At 69.9% G+C, this 16,608-nt stretch overlaps 1 protein-coding gene across 9 annotated transcripts in view; it reads right to left on the minus strand.

Annotated features, from left to right (window-relative positions):
• Window positions 1-16,608, minus strand: part of COL7A1 (collagen type VII alpha 1 chain) — a 28,816-nt gene that overhangs the window by 4,249 nt on the left and 7,959 nt on the right. For 8 of the 9 annotated variants that reach the window (XM_067002838.1, XM_067002837.1, XM_067002832.1 and 5 more), the window contains exons 22-104: window positions 16,418-16,564; window positions 16,152-16,271; window positions 15,910-16,056; window positions 15,695-15,831; window positions 15,207-15,333; window positions 14,986-15,129; window positions 14,730-14,890; window positions 14,593-14,634; window positions 14,427-14,453; window positions 14,276-14,320; window positions 14,003-14,095; window positions 13,697-13,768; window positions 13,318-13,353; window positions 13,191-13,244; window positions 12,967-13,035; window positions 12,770-12,883; window positions 12,513-12,539; window positions 12,310-12,363; window positions 12,153-12,215; window positions 12,003-12,062; window positions 11,885-11,920; window positions 11,692-11,736; window positions 11,454-11,489; window positions 11,307-11,351; window positions 11,164-11,199; window positions 11,053-11,088; window positions 10,933-10,965; window positions 10,701-10,772; window positions 10,533-10,592; window positions 10,398-10,433; window positions 10,147-10,227; window positions 9,968-10,003; window positions 9,841-9,885; window positions 9,679-9,750; window positions 9,464-9,508; window positions 9,321-9,347; window positions 9,206-9,247; window positions 9,021-9,101; window positions 8,859-8,894; window positions 8,728-8,763; window positions 8,526-8,606; window positions 8,336-8,371; window positions 8,056-8,127; window positions 7,869-7,913; window positions 7,644-7,679; window positions 7,451-7,486; window positions 7,234-7,338; window positions 7,080-7,115; window positions 6,931-6,966; window positions 6,729-6,767; window positions 6,590-6,625; window positions 6,358-6,489; window positions 5,968-6,177; window positions 5,849-5,884; window positions 5,623-5,667; window positions 5,383-5,454; window positions 5,160-5,204; window positions 4,849-4,911; window positions 4,448-4,492; window positions 4,121-4,156; window positions 3,879-3,914; window positions 3,712-3,756; window positions 3,463-3,495; window positions 3,258-3,320; window positions 3,134-3,169; window positions 2,950-3,030; window positions 2,776-2,844; window positions 2,652-2,687; window positions 2,529-2,570; window positions 2,383-2,427; window positions 2,235-2,279; window positions 2,078-2,113; window positions 1,931-1,990; window positions 1,664-1,789; window positions 1,465-1,536; window positions 1,290-1,325; window positions 998-1,057; window positions 822-866; window positions 706-741; window positions 566-601; window positions 428-484; window positions 230-301; window positions 75-146 (exon numbers count right to left, since the gene is read on the minus strand). In XM_067002838.1, the coding sequence (XP_066858939.1) occupies window positions 75-146; window positions 230-301; window positions 428-484; window positions 566-601; window positions 706-741; window positions 822-866; window positions 998-1,057; window positions 1,290-1,325; window positions 1,465-1,536; window positions 1,664-1,789; window positions 1,931-1,990; window positions 2,078-2,113; window positions 2,235-2,279; window positions 2,383-2,427; window positions 2,529-2,570; window positions 2,652-2,687; window positions 2,776-2,844; window positions 2,950-3,030; window positions 3,134-3,169; window positions 3,258-3,320; window positions 3,463-3,495; window positions 3,712-3,756; window positions 3,879-3,914; window positions 4,121-4,156; window positions 4,448-4,492; window positions 4,849-4,911; window positions 5,160-5,204; window positions 5,383-5,454; window positions 5,623-5,667; window positions 5,849-5,884; window positions 5,968-6,177; window positions 6,358-6,489; window positions 6,590-6,625; window positions 6,729-6,767; window positions 6,931-6,966; window positions 7,080-7,115; window positions 7,234-7,338; window positions 7,451-7,486; window positions 7,644-7,679; window positions 7,869-7,913; window positions 8,056-8,127; window positions 8,336-8,371; window positions 8,526-8,606; window positions 8,728-8,763; window positions 8,859-8,894; window positions 9,021-9,101; window positions 9,206-9,247; window positions 9,321-9,347; window positions 9,464-9,508; window positions 9,679-9,750; window positions 9,841-9,885; window positions 9,968-10,003; window positions 10,147-10,227; window positions 10,398-10,433; window positions 10,533-10,592; window positions 10,701-10,772; window positions 10,933-10,965; window positions 11,053-11,088; window positions 11,164-11,199; window positions 11,307-11,351; window positions 11,454-11,489; window positions 11,692-11,736; window positions 11,885-11,920; window positions 12,003-12,062; window positions 12,153-12,215; window positions 12,310-12,363; window positions 12,513-12,539; window positions 12,770-12,883; window positions 12,967-13,035; window positions 13,191-13,244; window positions 13,318-13,353; window positions 13,697-13,768; window positions 14,003-14,095; window positions 14,276-14,320; window positions 14,427-14,453; window positions 14,593-14,634; window positions 14,730-14,890; window positions 14,986-15,129; window positions 15,207-15,333; window positions 15,695-15,831; window positions 15,910-16,056; window positions 16,152-16,271; window positions 16,418-16,564 (5,156 nt within the window). Of the gene's footprint in view, window positions 1-74; window positions 147-229; window positions 302-427; window positions 485-565; window positions 602-705; window positions 742-821; window positions 867-997; window positions 1,058-1,289; window positions 1,326-1,464; window positions 1,537-1,663; window positions 1,790-1,930; window positions 1,991-2,077; window positions 2,114-2,234; window positions 2,280-2,382; window positions 2,428-2,528; window positions 2,571-2,651; window positions 2,688-2,775; window positions 2,845-2,949; window positions 3,031-3,133; window positions 3,170-3,257; window positions 3,321-3,462; window positions 3,496-3,711; window positions 3,757-3,878; window positions 3,915-4,120; window positions 4,157-4,287; window positions 4,324-4,447; window positions 4,493-4,848; window positions 4,912-5,159; window positions 5,205-5,382; window positions 5,455-5,622; window positions 5,668-5,848; window positions 5,885-5,967; window positions 6,178-6,357; window positions 6,490-6,589; window positions 6,626-6,728; window positions 6,768-6,930; window positions 6,967-7,079; window positions 7,116-7,233; window positions 7,339-7,450; window positions 7,487-7,643; window positions 7,680-7,868; window positions 7,914-8,055; window positions 8,128-8,335; window positions 8,372-8,525; window positions 8,607-8,727; window positions 8,764-8,858; window positions 8,895-9,020; window positions 9,102-9,205; window positions 9,248-9,320; window positions 9,348-9,463; window positions 9,509-9,678; window positions 9,751-9,840; window positions 9,886-9,967; window positions 10,004-10,146; window positions 10,228-10,397; window positions 10,434-10,532; window positions 10,593-10,700; window positions 10,773-10,932; window positions 10,966-11,052; window positions 11,089-11,163; window positions 11,200-11,306; window positions 11,352-11,453; window positions 11,490-11,691; window positions 11,737-11,884; window positions 11,921-12,002; window positions 12,063-12,152; window positions 12,216-12,309; window positions 12,364-12,512; window positions 12,540-12,769; window positions 12,884-12,966; window positions 13,036-13,190; window positions 13,245-13,317; window positions 13,354-13,696; window positions 13,769-14,002; window positions 14,096-14,275; window positions 14,321-14,426; window positions 14,454-14,592; window positions 14,635-14,729; window positions 14,891-14,985; window positions 15,130-15,206; window positions 15,334-15,694; window positions 15,832-15,909; window positions 16,057-16,151; window positions 16,272-16,417; window positions 16,565-16,608 lie in introns of all 9 variants that reach the window. The other variant, XM_067002830.1, reaches the window with a different exon arrangement.

The raw sequence follows: 16,608 nt of genomic DNA on the forward strand, positions 1-16,608 counted from the left end.
CGAAGGCAGGGCTCAGGCCAGGGGACGGTGACCCCAGCACCCCCAGCACCCCCAGTGGGTGCCCAGCCCCTTACCTTCTGCCCGCCGGGGCCGCGTGCCCCGGGGAAGCCCGTGGAGCCCTTCTCGCCCTGCTCGCCCCTCGCCCCCTGCAAGCAGAAACGTGGGGCACGGGGACGCCCCCTCCTGTGTGTCCCCCAGCCCTCCAGTCCCCCGTCCCCCAGCCCCATACCTTCTCTCCGGGCATGCCCTGCTCGCCCTTGTCCCCCTTGTCCCCTTCTGAGCCCTTCAGGCCACGCTCTCCCTGCAGAGGGGGAAGCGGAGGGATGGGGTCAGGGAGATGCACGTTGGGATGGGGGGAGCCAGCTCCCCAGGGCAGGACCGTGGGGACAACGCGCCCCCCGGCAGCGAGGAGCCCCCCATCTCTTACCGGCTCCCCCTTGCTGCCCCGCGCCCCGGCGGGCCCCTCCACCACGACGCTATCGCCCTGTGAGAGATTTGGGTTGAGCAGGGTGGGGGCACGGCACTGCTGTGCCCCCCCGCCACCACCCCAGCCCCAGGGTCTCACCTTGTCTCCCTTGGGCCCCATGGCCCCGACGTCTCCCTGCGGGGATGGGACGGTGAGATGTGGAGATGGGAGGGGGCAGCACCTCCCCGGGGAGGCGTCCCCCCCTCCCAGTCCCTCAGCCCCCGGGGGGGGTCCCTTACCTTGTCCCCGCGCTCCCCTCGGGCCCCAGGCAAGCCCTGCAGGACAGAGGAGAGGGGCGGTTGGGGGGGACACACACACACAGCTGGCGGGGGGGCAGCGAGCTTTGGGTACGTACCGTCGGCCCGCGATCGCCTGCCAGCCCCGGGCGCCCGTCTTCACCCTGCGAGGAGGAGAAAAGGGGATGTGAGGGAAGGGGTCTGGGATGGGGGCACCCCCAGCGGCACCCCGTGCCTGAGGTGGGGACATGGGGGGGCTGGTGGTGGGATGGGGGGGGTCTGTGGTGGTGCCTACCCGCGGTCCTGGGTCGCCACGCTCGCCTCTGGCTCCTGGCAGCCCGGCCCCGGGGTCACCCTGCAGGGGGAAAGCAAGATCTTGTCCCCGTCCCAGCTGCCCATGGCCCCAGCTGTGCTGTGTCCCCCCCCCGCCATGCCAGGGGACATCCTGTGACCCCCCCCTGTACTGCCCCAAGAGCCTGGCACAGGGCAGGTGCCCACGTGCCATCGTCCAGAGCGGGCTCAGCACCACCCGAGGTGGGGGCTGCAGCCCCACATCCCCCGTGCTATAGGGCCGTCCCCGGTCTCACCTTGTCACCCTTCTGGCCAGCGGCCCCAGGTGTGCCCTAAAAGAGAGGAGAGGGTGAGCGAGCCACGGGAAGGTGGTGCCAGGGCCCAGCCACCCCGCCTGGGCCAGGATGGGACCAGGGACAGATCCTGCCCCCTCCCTGGGGGCACCACAGTACTGGAGCCCCCCCTACTCACCGCTGGCCCCGGGGGTCCCAGGGGTCCTGGTGGTCCTGCGGCGCCGTCCCTCCCGGGAAAGCCGATCAGCCCCTGGTGGGGACACGGTGCTGAGCGGGCAGGGACCGGGGCAGGGACCGGGACTGGGGCTGCTGAGACCCCGCTGGGGCTGCCCGAGGCCGCCCCGTCAGCGAGGCCGGGTGCTGGCCGCTGCCGTTACCCGCTCTCCTGGGGCACCTGGCGCGCCAGGCTGCCCGCTGTCCCCTCTCAGGCCCGGCTGTCCCGGTGCCCCGGCGATGCCCGCTAAGCCCGGGGGTCCTGGGGGTCCTGGCAAGCCGATGTCACCCTGCAGCGGGGAGAAAAGAGACGTGGCCCAGGGAAATGGGAACGTGCTTCTGCCTTGTCCGGCTGGGCCGGGATGGCATCGGGCACCTGGGACATGGCGAGAGCCGGGGGACACAGGGACAGGGACAAGGGAAGGGGCTACCTTCAAGCCCGGAGGCCCGTCCTGTCCTGGTGGTCCCCGCACACCGACACCCGGAGAGCCCTGCGTGGTGGCAGAGAGCACGGGGACGGTCACCCCTGGGGGGCATGGGGTGCCCGGGCAGCGTGTCCCCGCGGCAGGGACACTTACCTTCTCCCCCTTGGCTCCGGACGCCCCCTTGGCTCCCTGCAAGGACACGGAGCCGTCAGGGAGGGCTGGGTTTTGGGGGGTGGCTGGGGCACGGGGTAAGGGGGGGCTCCCCTTGGGAGGTGACGGTGCTGCCCTCCCCCCAGTGCCCCCTACTCACGTCTTCCCCGGGGTCTCCCGGCTCTCCGGATCCTCCGGGCTCCCCCTGACAGGGGGACACAAGCAGACAGCAGGGGGGTGTGACTAGGGGGGGCAGCGGAGGTGACCGGACCCCCACGGCCCCCTCCGTGCCTGGGACAACTCCTCACCTTCTCTCCCTTGGGGCCGGGCAAGCCCCGGGCACCCTTGGATCCCTGGGGAGGGGGAGAGAGGCATTAGGGATGGGAGAGCAGCACCGGGGGGGGCTGCAGCACCCCGGAGGGGCACAGTTCAGAGGTTGAGGGCACCAACTCACCGGCTCGCCCAGCAGCACTCCCTCCAGCAGCGCCGGCTCGCCCTGCAGCGACACGAGGCTCAGCACCCTGCGGACCCCTGCCCGCTGCGGGGTGGGGGCCCCCCACGTACCCCAGCTCCTTACCTTTTCGCCCTTGGCACCGGGGGGGCCGGTGATGGCCTGGGGCGCAGGGGAGAGAGGCGTCAGGTTAGGGGGGCTCTGCTGCGTCCCGGCGAGCAGGGGAGGCTGCGGGGAGCCCTGCACTTACCTGCCCCGGGGCTCCGGCGTCCCCTGGCTCCCCTTTGGGGCCGGCAGGGCCCGAAGGTCCCGGCACACCCTGGCACAAAGCACGCAGCTCTCAGCCGCGGCCGCCAAAGCTCCGCAGCCCGTGCTGAGCCTCTCAGCCCCGGAGCGATGGCACCGGGCTGCCCGGCCTCGTTACCATCTTCCCTGGCATCCCCGGCTCGCCGTCCTTCCCCGACACGCCGTCCCGGCCCGGCACGCCCGGCTTGCCGCTCTCCCCCTGCGGACGGCACAGCGGGGATGGGGCTGTGCGCACCCCGCAGCCCCCCAGCCCCTGGGGGCCGGCATCCCCGCGGGACGACGGGTGGGGAAGGCACGCTCACCACTTGTCCTGGCAGCCCGGGGGCACCCTGCGGACCCTGTAATGGGGGCACGACCAAAAATTAAGCCAGGACCCAGGCACAGGGACGGGAAGCTCTCAAGGGATGGGTGCCTGCGGATACCTACCACCAGGCCGGGGGGGCCAGGGGGGCCAGGCAGTCCCATGCTGCCCTGGGGACCGGGCAAGCCCTGCAATGGAAAAAGCAGGGTCAGAGAGGAGATGCCACCCTGGCACATCTCTCCGGGACAGCCGGGACATCAGCTGTCCCCTGGGAAGGGCTGTGGGTTCGGGGACCAGGCTGGCGCTGGTGGGGAGGGAGTGGAGGCTCACCCGGATGCTGGCACCAGGCTCCCCCGGGTCACCCTGTGGAGACAGCACCTGCGTCGGTCCCCGTGCCCCGACGCCCCTGCCACCGCAGCCACACCGCGTCCCCACGTCCCCTGAACCCCCCAGGGGCTGGCTCCAGCAGGGGACCAGCCCCACATTTTTCCCCACGGCCCCCAGTGCCAGCAGGGCACCGTGCTTTCTTCTGCAGGGTCAAATGTGGTGGTGGTGGTGGTGGTGATGATGATGATGTACCTTCATCCCGGCTGGGCCCTGCGTCCCTGGGGGGCCAGCGGTGCCCTGCAGGGAACAAGGTGACATTATGTCCTCCTGGTGCCTCCTGGTGGCACGGCTCCTCGGGACGAGGAGGGGGCAGCAGGACAGCGCGGTCCCAGCACGGGGACACGGGGGGGGGTCCTTACCGGAGGTCCTGGTGGCCCCGGCTCTCCCTGGTTGCCCTGGGGGGGAGGAAGAGATGCGGTCAGCGGGTCCCCGGTGCACGGTGGCTCTGGGCACCCACACCAAGCAGGGACAAGCCCGGCCAGATCCCACCAGGATGCGCCGTGCCAAGGGCCCACGGAGCAAGAGCCAGGGGGACGGTGACATGCAGGGGGACGGTGACATGCAGGGGGACGGTGACATGCAGGGGGGGGCGGACACCTACCGGGCGTCCCAGCACGCCGGGGAAGCCTGGCAAGCCCTGCAAAGAAGCATGTCAGAGCCAGGGGGTAAGCGGGACCCCGGCACCTCCGAGCGGCCCCGCTTGCCCCAGAAGCTCCCCAGGGGATGAGCACGGTGCCACTGCGCAGTACCCGGCTGCGGGGTACTTACTGGGGGGCCGGGGGGCCCTCTAAAGCCCTGCGGGCCCTGTGGGGGAGGGAAGGAGGCAAACAACATGTGAATGCTCCCGCTGGGGCTGGTGGCAGCTGCTGTGGGACCACGGGACCTTCCCACCCCTCCCAGAACACATCCCCCCCGCATCCCCACTCACCGGCTTCCCCTCGGGGCCAGCCAGACCCCTCTCTCCTGGAAGGCCCTGGAAGAAGAGGTGGAGACAGTGGGGTGGAGATGGGGCCACGGGGATGGTGGAGACGGGAACGGAGATGGAGACGGGAACGGAGATGGAGACGGGAACGGAGATGGGGGATGGGGAAGATGGAAATGGAGGTGGAGACCATGGGGATGAGGAGGATGGGGATGATGGAGTTGGGGGTGGAGACCATGAGCATGAGGATGAAGACCATGGGGATGATGGGGACGGGAATGGAGACCGTGGGGATGATGGGGATGGGAATGATGGAGACAGGAATGGAGACCATGGGGATGAGGATGAGGACCATGGGGATGGAGACCACGGGGATGATGGGGACGGAGGTCCAGTGCCATACTCACCGGGGAGCCATCCCTGCCCTTCTCGCCAGGCTCTCCTCGCTCGCCCCGCGGCCCGCCTTCGCCCTGCCGTGGGGAGAGGTGCGGGGTTGTGGGACCTGCGCTGCAGGCAAGGCCGTCCCCGTCCCCGTCCCCCCGCCTGGCCCCACATCCCTCTTGCACCCAGAGAGGGGCGTCCCCAGCTGCGCCCCTGCCCGGGGCTTCGCTGGCAGCACACGGAGAGGGGAGAGCAGAGAGCTGGTGCCGAGCCCGGAAAGGGAGCGCAGGAGGAAGAGAGAAGCGGAGGAGCCACGGGAGACTTACTACACGCAGACCTTATCTCCTTTGGGTCCTCGCTCGCCCTCGGCACCCGGCTCACCCTGCAGGGAGGAGGAGGAGGAGGAGGAAGAGGGGATGTTGCCAGCCTCACGTGCTGCAGCTGGGATGCCCACCCGCTGTCCCCTGCCCCGGCCCAGCTCGGGGTTGTCACATCGTTCCCAAACAGCTCCGGGGGGCTGGCTCCGTTGTCGCCCTGCTCCTTTCTCCCCAGGCACTCACCTTCGCTCCCTTGGGTCCGGGGGGGCCGCGCTCCCCTGGGAAGCCCATCAGGCTGCCCTCCATCACGTCTGCCTGCGGGCACAGCGCCGTCAGGGCTGGCACCCAGGGGACCCCCGGGAGGTCCCCCAGTGGCACAGCCCTCGCTGAGCCCCTGTGCCGGGGGGCCAGACGTGGACGCCCACCACAGAGGCACCAACTGGCACCTCTTGGAGAGGGTCCCCGGCAGCATCCGTCACCTACCTTGGGCCCTGGGGGGCCTGGGGGGCCTGGCAAGCCATCTCTGCCCTAGCCATAAGGAAAATAGGGGGAGCATCAAAGAGACAGCGGAGGAAAAGGAGGCAGAGCCAGCCCTTGCGTGGCTGACCCTGGCCCCCATGGGGCAGCCCTGTGCCCCCCGGGGATCTCCCCATCACAGCACCGGGGGACAGAGGGGGGACACTGGGACGCTGTCCCGGTTTGGGCTCACCTGCTCACCCCGGTCGCCCTTCTCACCCCGGTCGCCCTGGGGAAAGGAGGCAGTGCAAGGTCACGGAGCTGTCCCCAAGCACGGGGGCCAGGTCCCCCAGCCCGCACCCCCTCACTCACCTTCTCGCCGGGCCGCCCGGCCTCCCCCAGCTCCCCGGCCCGGCCCGGCACCCCCGGGATGCCCGGCTTGCCAGGCTCCCCCGGCTGCCCGGGCGGCCCCTCGGGGCCCCGCTCGCCCACAGCCCGGCCTGCAGGGCCCTGGGGGCCGGGGGCGCCTTGGTCCCCTTTGTCACCTTTGGGTCCTCGCTCACCGGGGAAGCCTAAGGAGCCCTGCAAGAAAAAAAAACAAGCAGGGCTGCCAGAGCCAGGACCGTGCCAGGTTGTGGGGTGGGCACCCCAAGATGCACAGATCAGAGCTAGACGGGAAGGGGGACACGGGGCTGTGAATTTGGGCACAGCAGGGGGGTGGGAAGGTGCCCACAGGAGCCCCCGGAGCCCAGCAGCTCTCACCTCCCGTCCCGGGGGGCCCCTCTCTCCTGGCTCCCCCCGGCTGCCCTTCTGCCCCCGCAGCCGTTCGGACACGGGCAGAAACGAGTCCGAGCTCCCGTCGTAGGCACCCGTGAGCTCCTTAAGGGATGAGACCTGGGAGGGAGGAAAGAGGCACGGCTCAGGGGGTCGTGCTCCCCAGTCACGGCGCCATCACCAGCCCCGCCAAGCGCAGGGCAGCTCCCAGCCTGCCCACCTTGATGCCGAGGGCTTCCAGGCTACGCTCGACGTTCTGCAACAGAAGGACATTAAACAGGGAGCTGGCGTCGTGCCGCTGCCACCGCTGGGGCTCTGGGGGCTCCTCCAGCCCCGTGGGGTGGTGGTGGGGAACTCACCACTGCAGTCCCGGGGTCACCGCGGATGCCAGGTCGTCCCTATATTTAGGGTGAGAGGGAATGAGATGTACGGCGGGCAAGGGGAGCAGGCTGGTGCTGCCCTCAGTAGGTTTCAGAGTTAACATCCACGAGGTGCTGCCTAGGCAGGGCTGCGGTTCTCTGGGGTGCTCCCAGCTTCCTGGGCTCAGTGCTGGGTACTCACCGGCTCCCCTCGCGGTCCAGGCTCCCCTGGGTCCCCCTGAAATACAGCAGAGGTGTTGGGGGGAGCAGGGGCCCCAAAGGACTCGTCCCTTGGGGCATGGTCCCCCCCAGAGCTTTGCCATGGAGGGCTGGGGTCAGGAACACACCTACCTTGGGTCCAGCAACCCCGCGGAGGCCCGGTGACCCCTAGAAGACACGGAGGGGACACGATGGCACCCACGGACACGGGGCAGTGCCCCAAGGGAGCCGTGGGGCAGGGGTCCTGCTGGCCCTGGGTGGCACCGAGGGCTTGGGGACTACAAACCTGGCCTGGGGGGCCGACCTGCCCAGGGATGCCGGGGAGGCCAGGGGGGCCGGGGGGCCCGGGCACGCCGCTGTCCCCCTGCTCGCCCTTGGCACCGCTGCGGCCCTGCCAGGAGAGCGGTGTCACCCTGGGACACGGGTGCCCAGGCACTGTCCCCAGTGGGGACACCCCACCGCCACGTGGGGCAGCGGGGGAGCCCCAGCTCGGAGGTACTCACGTCTCTGCCAGGGGCCCCGGCATCGCCTTTATCGCCCTGGCATTGCGAAGGGAAAAAAAATAAAAAATAAAATAAAAAAAGAGAAAAAGAGAAAAAGAAGAAAAGGACTCAGAAGGTTGCGTCCCCAGCCCCAGAGCCCAGGGAATGGGGTGCCCACTGTGGGCACGGGGACGGCCCAGGCTCTGCTCCTCACCTTCCTCCCGTCCTCTCCTGGTGTCCCGTCTTCTCCCTGCAGATGGAGGCTGTGAACCAGTGCCAGACCCCAGTGCCCGACCCCAGTGCCCCTGCCACGGGCACTGGCTGGCACAGGGCTGGGGCCCTTTGCCCCACACCCCCCTCACCCTCGTGTCTGATTGGGGTTTCCAGCCCTCGGGGTCCCCGGGGGTGCCCCGAAGCCAAGCCCCGCTCCCCTACTCACGTTCTTGCCGTTGAGGCCAGGCTTGCCATCGTCGCCGGGTTTGCCCTGGTGGGAAGCAGAGGCGGTGAGGGACCCCCCCCCAGAACAGGGAGCCAGGGGGGCTCCAGGCAGACAGAACCAGCTGGGAGCAGCCACAGAGGGCACGGGGCAGGGCACGTCCCCGCGGCGCAGGGCGTTTGGTACTCACGGGGAGGCCGGGCGGCCCCAGGGGTCCCACGGCGCCAGGCGGGCCCTGCTCCCCACGCAGCCCCGGCAGCCCCTGCGGGGAGAGGAGACAGGGGGAGGCCTCTGCAGCCGAATTTGGGAGGAGGGAGCAGGGCCGGGGATGGCGGCGCTGTACCCGGGCTGGGGACGGTCCCGCTGTGCGGCCCCAGAACAGGGAGCTCGGGGCGGGACCGCAGTGCCTTGTGAGGGCAATGTCCCCAGCAGGAGCACAACCCCAACCCGCGCTCCCAGGAGGTACTTACATCCCGGCCGGGGTCCCCCTGCTTCCCTGGGTCCCCCTGCGGACAAGAAGGATGTGAGGGAGAGACCTTTGCCACAAGCATCTCCATCCCGAAGCAGAGGACGTGCAGTGGGACGGTTCCTCTGCTCCATCACCTCCTCCAGCCCCTGCAGCCCCCACTCCCGGTGCCCCCCCCCCAGCTCCACGCTCACCCTCAGCCCGGGGGGCCCTGTGGGCCCAGGTTTCCCTTCCAGCCCGTTGCGGCCGTCCAGCCCCGGTGGGCCACGCTCTCCCTGTAAGGAGAAAAAAGGAAAAAAAAGACTCAGGATGCTTTCTCCAGCCTGAGAGCCTGGGCAGGGAGGTGCCACCACAGGCAGGGACGGGGGTGTCACAGGGCAGCCCCCAGCCCCTCACCTTCTCTCCTGGCAAGCCTCGGTCCCCAGGGTCACCCTGTGGGGTGGGAAGACGAGGGAGTAAGCCCCTTGTCACCCCCAACAGGGGGCTGAGTAGGGCACGGACCCCGCCGTGGGGAAGGGGGCACTCACCCGTGTGCCAGGGGGGCCGCGGGGGCCCTCGATGCCCTGCAAGAGAGAAGCTGCTCAGGTGGGGCAGGGGGAGCCCCAGTGCCCACCTTTCACCCTCCAGCTCTCCAGAGCACTGCTCGCCTCAGTGCCCCATCGCCCCCGCAACGGGCACCCCGCACGTACCCTCTCTCCCGGCAGGCCGGGGGGGCCGGTGTCACCCCTGGCACCCTTCGCTCCGTCCTCGCCGGGGTCCCCAGGGTCCCCCTGCGGGGGGAGGCACGGCAGTCAGAGAGCACTGCCTGGGGCCAGCACAGAAGGCACAGGTCCCACAGCACGATGCCGAGCGCCCGGTGCGGGCTGTTGGTTACCTTCTCGCCCTTCTCCCCTGCTCCTCCGAGCCCCGCATCCACCTGCAGGGCAGAGAGGGGCCATCAGAGCGGGCATTGACCCGCCGATGGGGAAAGGGGTTTGGGCAGATCTTACTGTTCGTCCCGGGGGTCCAGGAGGCCCCTGCGAGAAGGGAGAGAGGAGGGGGTCAGCAGGACCTGGTGCGTCCCAGGAGGGGACAGCAGGGCTGGTGGGGGACAGGCGGGTGGCTGCGTGCCGCCGGGGGGAGCGTCACTCACCGGCTCGCCACGGTCACCCTTGTTCCCTGGTGCTCCTGGGGCGCCCTGCAGGAGAGGGGATGGGCAGGGAGGGGATGAGGGTGCCCCCATGGGAAGAAGGTACCCCCATGGGATGAGGGTACCCCCACGGGGAGGGGACAAGGGTACCCATGGGGAAGGGACAGGGGGTACCCTCATGGAGAGGGTGCCACGGGCACGCCCACGGTGGTACTCACGTTTCTGCCTTCGGGACCCGGGTCCCCGAGGTCGCCCTTCTCCCCGGGGGGGCCGCGGTACCCGGGCAGCCCCTGGTTCGGGGGGCAGAGGGGGGCAGACGTCAGCCTGAGCCACCCAGGTGTCTCGCCCAGCCCCGGTCTCCCCGCCAGCCCGGCACTTACCCGCGGGCCCCTGTCTCCGGGTTTGCCAGGCAGGCCTGCTTCGCCCTGCGGGACAGAGGGGGTGAGCGGGGTGGGGGGCAGAGGGGGGGCAGAGGGGGGGCAGTGCTCTGGCAGGGCCCTCACTCACCGGGGTGCCTTCGTCACCTTTCTCTCCACGCTCGCCCTGAGGCACAGGTCAGCAGCAGCGGCCGGGGGACAAAAGGACAAGTCACCAACATCCCCATGTGCTGTTCCCCGCTAGCCCACCCCAAATCGGGGCCACGGCATCCCCCCCCCAATGTCCCCCCGGCCCCCAGCCCCACGTACCTCCTTGCCACGCAGCCCCGTCTGCCCTGGTGTGCCCGCTCGGCCCGGCTCGCCCTTCTCGCCCGGCTCCCCCGGGTCCCCCTAGGTTGGGGATGCAAGTGGGGAGTGGGTCAGGGTGCCATGGAGGGGGGGGAAAGGGGGAAAAGGGGCTCAGCACAGCACCCTCTGCTCCCCCAGGCACTACCCCTCCAGCGCCTGACGGATGGACAGACAGACAGACGGAGGGGCGATGCCTCCTGCAACGCCCTTACCTTGGGGCCGCTCCTGCCAGCAAGGCCAGGGATGCCCTGGGGGTCGCAGAAGGACAGCACGTGTTACGGGGGGCTGGGGTGGGTGTCGGGGTCAGACCCCCCCAGCCCCAGCCCCGCGGGCTCACCCGGACTCACCCGATCGCCCTGCTCGCCTTTGGGGCCGGCCGGGCCCGGGATGCTCAGACCAGGGTCACCCTAAACACAAAGGGGAGCAGCTTGGAGCAACGGGACTGGCACCATGCGACAGCAAGGGGGTGCCCGGGGGGGCTGCGTGCCCCCATGCCCAGCCCCGGCAGTACTCACGCGGGCACCTCTCTCTCCCACATCGCCCTTGGGGCCAGGAGGCCCTTCTGGTCCTGGGAAGCCTCTGTCACCCTGCAGCAGATGAAGTGCCACCATCAGCCCCCCCAGACCTCCCTTTTCCCCACCGTGTAGCTGGGGAGCAGCACGGGCGTCCCCATGGTGCTGACGTCCAGCCCTGCCGTGCCCCGGGGACACCAACAAGGGGCAGGGACAGGGACAGGGACAGGGCTACCTTCTCTCCTCTGGCACTGGCCACGCTGGTTGCCTGGGGGAGAAGCGTTGGGACAGTGCTGGGCGCTGCCGCAGCTCCCTGTCCCAGGGATGGGGCGAGGTGCCGGGCAGCACCGCTTACCGGCTGGCCGGGCTCGCCGGGCGCTCCTGGATCACCCTGGGGAAACACGGGCGTGAGTGCTGGCCCCCTCCCCACAGCCCACAGCCCCCCGGCACCCTGCTTCTCCCTCACCTTCTCGCCCCGTGGTCCGGCTGGTCCCGGAGCTCCCTGGTGAGGAGAGGAGACCTCAGGGGGCTGGCGGTGCCCGGGGACACGCACCCAGGGCACGGCCACCCCGCCGTCCTCAGGGCGGCATCGCCACCGCCCATGCTCACCTCTCTGCCCGATGGCCCCGGCCGTCCTGGGGCTCCCACTTCGCCCTGGAGGAAGAGAGAAAGACGAAGAGGAAGGTGCCAGGGACTGCATCTCCTAGGGAGGGCAGGCGTCGCCCCAGCATGGCCACGGCCCCCCAGCCCGCCTACCTTCTCGCCCTCAGGACCCGGCGCGCCACGGTCCCCCTGCGGAGCGAAGCAGAGGAGCGTCTCAGGCAGCCTTCCTCCCGCCCCACACGCTGCCCCAGGCCCCACGGATGAGGCAGGGAGCAGTGCTGATCCCCAAATCCCACCCGAGACTCCTGGCGGTCACCCAGGGCCACAGCCTCCCCAGTGCCACGGGGACCCCAGAGGTCACCGAAGCAGGCAGCCCCTGTCCCCACCTCACCTTCTCGCCCGTCTCTCCCAGCTCGCCTGGCGCCCCGCGGTCTCCCTGGCACAGAAGATGGGGTTGGGGGCTGGCAGGACCCGCAGGGGGTGGCACGGGTCCCCACACAGCCCCCGGGCCCCTTTTCTCCCCCCAGAGGGGCTGGGGGATGCGGGTGCACCGCGGGAGCGCCCTTCGGTCTCGTACCACTCACCTTCCTGCCCTGCTCCCCGGGCAGTCCCCGCGGGCCCTGCAGAGGAGGGCAGAGAAGATGTCACCTCCCGTGGGGGGAGGATGTCACCTCCCACCTTCCTTTGTCCTGGGACACTCACCCGGTCCCCTGGGTCCCCTGGGCGGCCGGGTGGCCCTGGCAAACCGTCCTCACCGTCACCCTGGGGGGCAGGAAAGCCGGCAGCACACCATGAGATGGGGACGTGTGTCCCCGCCGCAGAGCCGGCGGGGGGGGCCCACCACCCCCTTACCTTCTCGCCCTTGGGTCCAGGGGTGCCAGCAGGCCCCCGCGGGCCGGGGTCCCCAGGCAGACCCTACAAGAGAGCAGCGAGGGGACAGCTCAGCCCCTGGGGGCACCCGGCTGCCCGCGGCCCCGCTCCCCTTCGCTGGCCCAGGGGCCGGACTCACCGGGGGGCCTGGCTCCCCTCGGGGCGCTGCCCCATCCACAAGTCCGGGGGGGCCCTGCAGAGACAGGGGTGAGCTTGGTGAGCCTGGCGTGACAGCCCCACGGCTCAGCCCCTCCCAGGGAGGCTGAAGTGCCCTGGGACATCTTCACCCCCATTGAGGCACCGAGGGGGGCTGAGGAGCCAGGGGCACGTGGAGCCACTTACCCTCTCCCCTCGGTCACCCTTCTCCCCCTGCAAGGGTAAAAGCAAGAGGGTAAGGGTGGGTCTGGGCTCTCCTCATGCCTCACCCCACCCCCAAATGATGGGGCAACGGCTCACAAGGGGCATGGATGATGGAGGAGGGCACGGAGAGCAAACACGGCAAGGAAGGAGCCGTGCAGCACCGGGAGCATCACGTTAGGGGAGCAGCTTCAAGCTGCCGGCTGTCCCTCTGTCCCCATGCAGCACTGGGGGGCACGTACCTTTACAAAGTCTCCCGGAGGTCCCGGTGGCCCCATGGGCCCCGTGGGACCCAGAGGGCCTGGATCTCCAAAGGGCCCCCGTGGGCCAGGGCTGCCGGGGGGGCCAGGGTTGCCCTGGAGGAGAGAGATGCTCCATCAGCTGGGGGGGCACGGGGTGCGGGTGGAAACCCCCCCAGCATCCACACCCCCATCCATACCGGCGTGCCCGGCTCCCCTTTCCGTCCGGGCAGACCCTGTCCTCCATCCACAATCACCCTGGGCTCTCCCTGAATGAGGGGAAAAATATAAAATAAAATAAATCGGCGTCCCCACAGATCCCACCATGTCCCCGGGGCAGGACAACCTGGGGTCTCCCCAGCACCACGCCCAAGGAGGTGCAGGTGGTGAGATGTCCCCCCACAGCCCCGTGCCCCTCACCTACCGGCTCGCCTTTTTCCCCCTTGAGGCCAGGAAGCCCCGTCGGTCCCCGCGGCCCCTGGGGATAAAAGGTGGGAGTGAGCAGGGGTTCGTGGGGGGCGCGGGGTTGGGGAGGATGGGGCCATACTCACAGGATCCCCCCGGGGGCCGGGGACGCCCTGGGTGCCCTGGAAAACAACAGCTCAGGAGGTGAAAGCACATCCCTGCCGGGATGGGGAGAGGGGATGGGGTGGGATGGGGATGGGATGGGGATGGGATGGGGACGGGGGCTCCAGCCAAGGCAGGATGGTCAGTACCTGCCCAGTACTCCTGGCCTGGGGGACACGCACTGGGGACAGCGGTGACCCCACCAGCCAAGGAGACCCCCTGGTGCCAGGAAGGGGTGAGCAGAGAGCTTGGAGCAAGCAGGGGAGGCTGGGTGATGGACAGAGCCATCAGTTGGGGCTGGATCGGTGCCGGCTCACCCACGGGGCCACCCACGGGGACACCCACGGGGACACCCACACTCACCGGCTGCCCGGGGGACCCGGGGTTCCCGGGGCGGCCAGGGCTTCCTGGCCCCCCATCAGCTCCAGGGAATCCCTGCAGGGGAGAGAAGTGTCACAGCAGTGCCACAGGTGACCCCAGCAGCGCTGGCCCCAGTGCCACCTTCCCTCTGCACACCGAGCTGGGGTGTGATGGAGCAGTGGGGCTCCCCCCAGCTCCCTCCTCACCAGGTGAATTTTGGGGGAGAGGATGGAGGGGCAGAAAGAGGCCCCCGGGGGCCAGGTCCCTGTGCCTGAGGACCCCGGGCTGTGCGGGTAGGGGGTTACTCACTCTGTCCCCCTTCTTTCCTGGCTGCTCGACGCTCTCTCCTGGTGGACCCCGTGGTCCTACAGGTCCTGGGGGACCAGGCAGCCCGTGGCGGCCCTGGGACAGCAGAGAGGACAGGCTTGGTGGCAGGTGGTGGCCAAGGGACGCTTGTCCCCTCCACTGCTGCGGCAAGGGCTGTGCCGATCCCTGCCCCGGCACCCACCCACCGGCAGGACAGGGGGACACGGGGGCTGTGATGTCCCCCACCTCCCCCCGCACCCCCAAGCAGGACATTACCGGCTCTCCGGGAGGGCCCGGCTGCCCCGTACGCCCTTGTGGCCCCTGTGGAGACAAAGCCAGTGATCAGCATCCACTGCGGGCTGTCACAAGCAGGATTTGGGTCACAAAGACCCCCCCCAGCTACAGGGGGGTACCCCAAAACACTTACCGCCTCTCCAGGGTCCCCTTTATCGCCCTGCAAGGGGACAGAGTAAAGGGGTGAGGGGCTGCACCCCTCTGCCAGCCCCACGCTCAGCCCCACACTGTGCCGATGCTGTGGGCACGACGAGGAGTCCCCAGTGCCCGCTCAGCCCCCACAGCACGGGGACACTCACCTTGGGGCACTGCACGGCGCAGGGCTTCGGCTCCGGCTCGGGCTGGTGAGAAAAGGGGAGGACACGTCAACCTGGGGAGGAAAAGCCCTGCACCCTCCCCATGGGGGCTGCTCCCCCCAGGCAGCCCGGCCCCTCACCCTGGTGGAGATGATGGTGCAGAGGTCGTCGGTGAGCTCTCCCTCCAGCTCCTGCAGCGCGCCGCGGCTGGGGAAGACGAAGCGCGGGTCCTCGGCCGTCACCATGCGCCGCAGCTGCTCCCGGTCTGCCCCCTCCAAGCCCACCGCCAGCACCCGCACCCCTGCGCCAGCAGCACCCTCAGCACCTGAGCTGGAGCACCCGGGGGGGCCCCAACCCATGGGGATCCCATCCTGCAGGGACCCCGTCCCCCCTCACCCGCAGCCTTGATGTCCCTGGCCGCAGCGATGGCATCGTCCCCAGAGGGGCCGTCGGCCAGGACCACCAGCACCGCCGGCACGCCGGGCCGGCGCCCCGCGCCGGGGCTCAGCAGGTAGGTCCTGGCGAAGGTGATGGCTGCTCCTGGGGAGGGAAAAAGGACGAGGGGGTGTTAACAAGGTCCCGCGGGCCGCTGCCCCAGCCCCAGCTCGTCCCCTCACCGATGGCGTTGCCGCTGGGCTCCTCGTAGCGCATGGTGCGGATCTGCTCCAGCACGGCGGGCAGGTCGCTGGAGCGGTTGAGGAGCAGCCAGGGCAGGCTGCGGTAGCTGTAGGTGGCCAGGCCCACCTGCGGGGTGTGGGAACCACAGAACGTCTCGGGTTGGGACCCTAAAGACCCCCTGGCTCCAACCCCCTGCCATGGGCACGGCACCTCCCACCAGCCCAGGCTGCCCCCAGCCCCCTCCAGCCTGGCCTGGGGCACCTCCAGGGATGGGGCACCCCCAGCTCCTCTGTGCCGGTGCCTCGCTACCCTCTGAGCAAAGAATTTCCTCCTAACATCTAAACTCCTGGTTAAAACCATTCCCCCTTGTCCTATCATTATCTGCCCAAGTAAATAGCCACTCTCCACCTTTTTTATAAGCCCCCTTTCAGTACCAAAAGGGACAGGGGTGGCACCACCGCCCCCCACCACCACGGCAGCCCCGTACCTGGGTGCCATCGGGGCCCAGGCGTCCCAGGGCAGTGACGGTGTTGGAGAGGAGACTGCGCACGGCGTCGGCGCCAGAGGAGCTGTCACGGGTGCCGTGCACCAGGAAGACGATGTCACCTCGGGCGTCCCTGCAGACTGCCAGAGGAAGGAGTGAGGCAGCCACCAGCACAGGGCCATCACCGCCCCGCATCATCCCCCGGCACCCGGCGGTACCTGGGCGCTCGCTGACGGAGGTCTCGGCCCCCGGCGCGCTGCCGAGGAGCGGGCGGATGGTGAAGGTGTAGCGCTGGCCCAGGCGCAGCCCGGAGACCTGCTGGGAGCTGGCGGTGCCCGGCAGTGCCCGCTGTGCCTCGCCGCCGGCTGCCACCCATGGAGAGTCAGCAGGGATGGGGATGGGGACAGCAAGCCCCCCCTGGGGACAGCAAGCCTCCCCCCAAGCCACGTGCCCGCCTCACCTGCAGGAGGGCTCCAGGACAGGACGTACCCAGAGGCACTGGGGACAGGGGTCCAGGCGAGCGTCACGGAGTCTCTCCGCACGTCGGTCACCCGCAGGCTGGTGACACGGCCGGGGGCAGCTGCCGAGGGGGAGAATGGGGTGTCCCGGCCCCATGGGGTAGCCCCCGTCCCTCTCCCGACCTCCCACCCACCACCCTTCTCCATCCTGAGACTGGGTCCCCGTGGTGGAGGGGCGATGCTCCCTCGGCCCCACACAGCCCCTTACCGGTGACGGCGGTGACGGTGACGGGCGAGCTCTCCCGGCCGCCCACCACGCTGGTGATGCTGACATGGTAGCGCCGACCGGGCTCCAGCCCCCCCAGGTCGTAGGAGCTGGAGGCGGCCGGGAGCTGCTGGCTGCGCTGGGGCCCTCCTGCATGGGGACAGAGAGATGAGGGGCCGGGGGACGGCGTGGCC

The sequence above is a fragment of the Anser cygnoides genome, chromosome 10, assembly GCF_040182565.1.
Source record: "Anser cygnoides isolate HZ-2024a breed goose chromosome 10, Taihu_goose_T2T_genome, whole genome shotgun sequence".
In the NCBI taxonomy this organism is placed as follows: domain Eukaryota; kingdom Metazoa; phylum Chordata; class Aves; order Anseriformes; family Anatidae; genus Anser; species Anser cygnoides.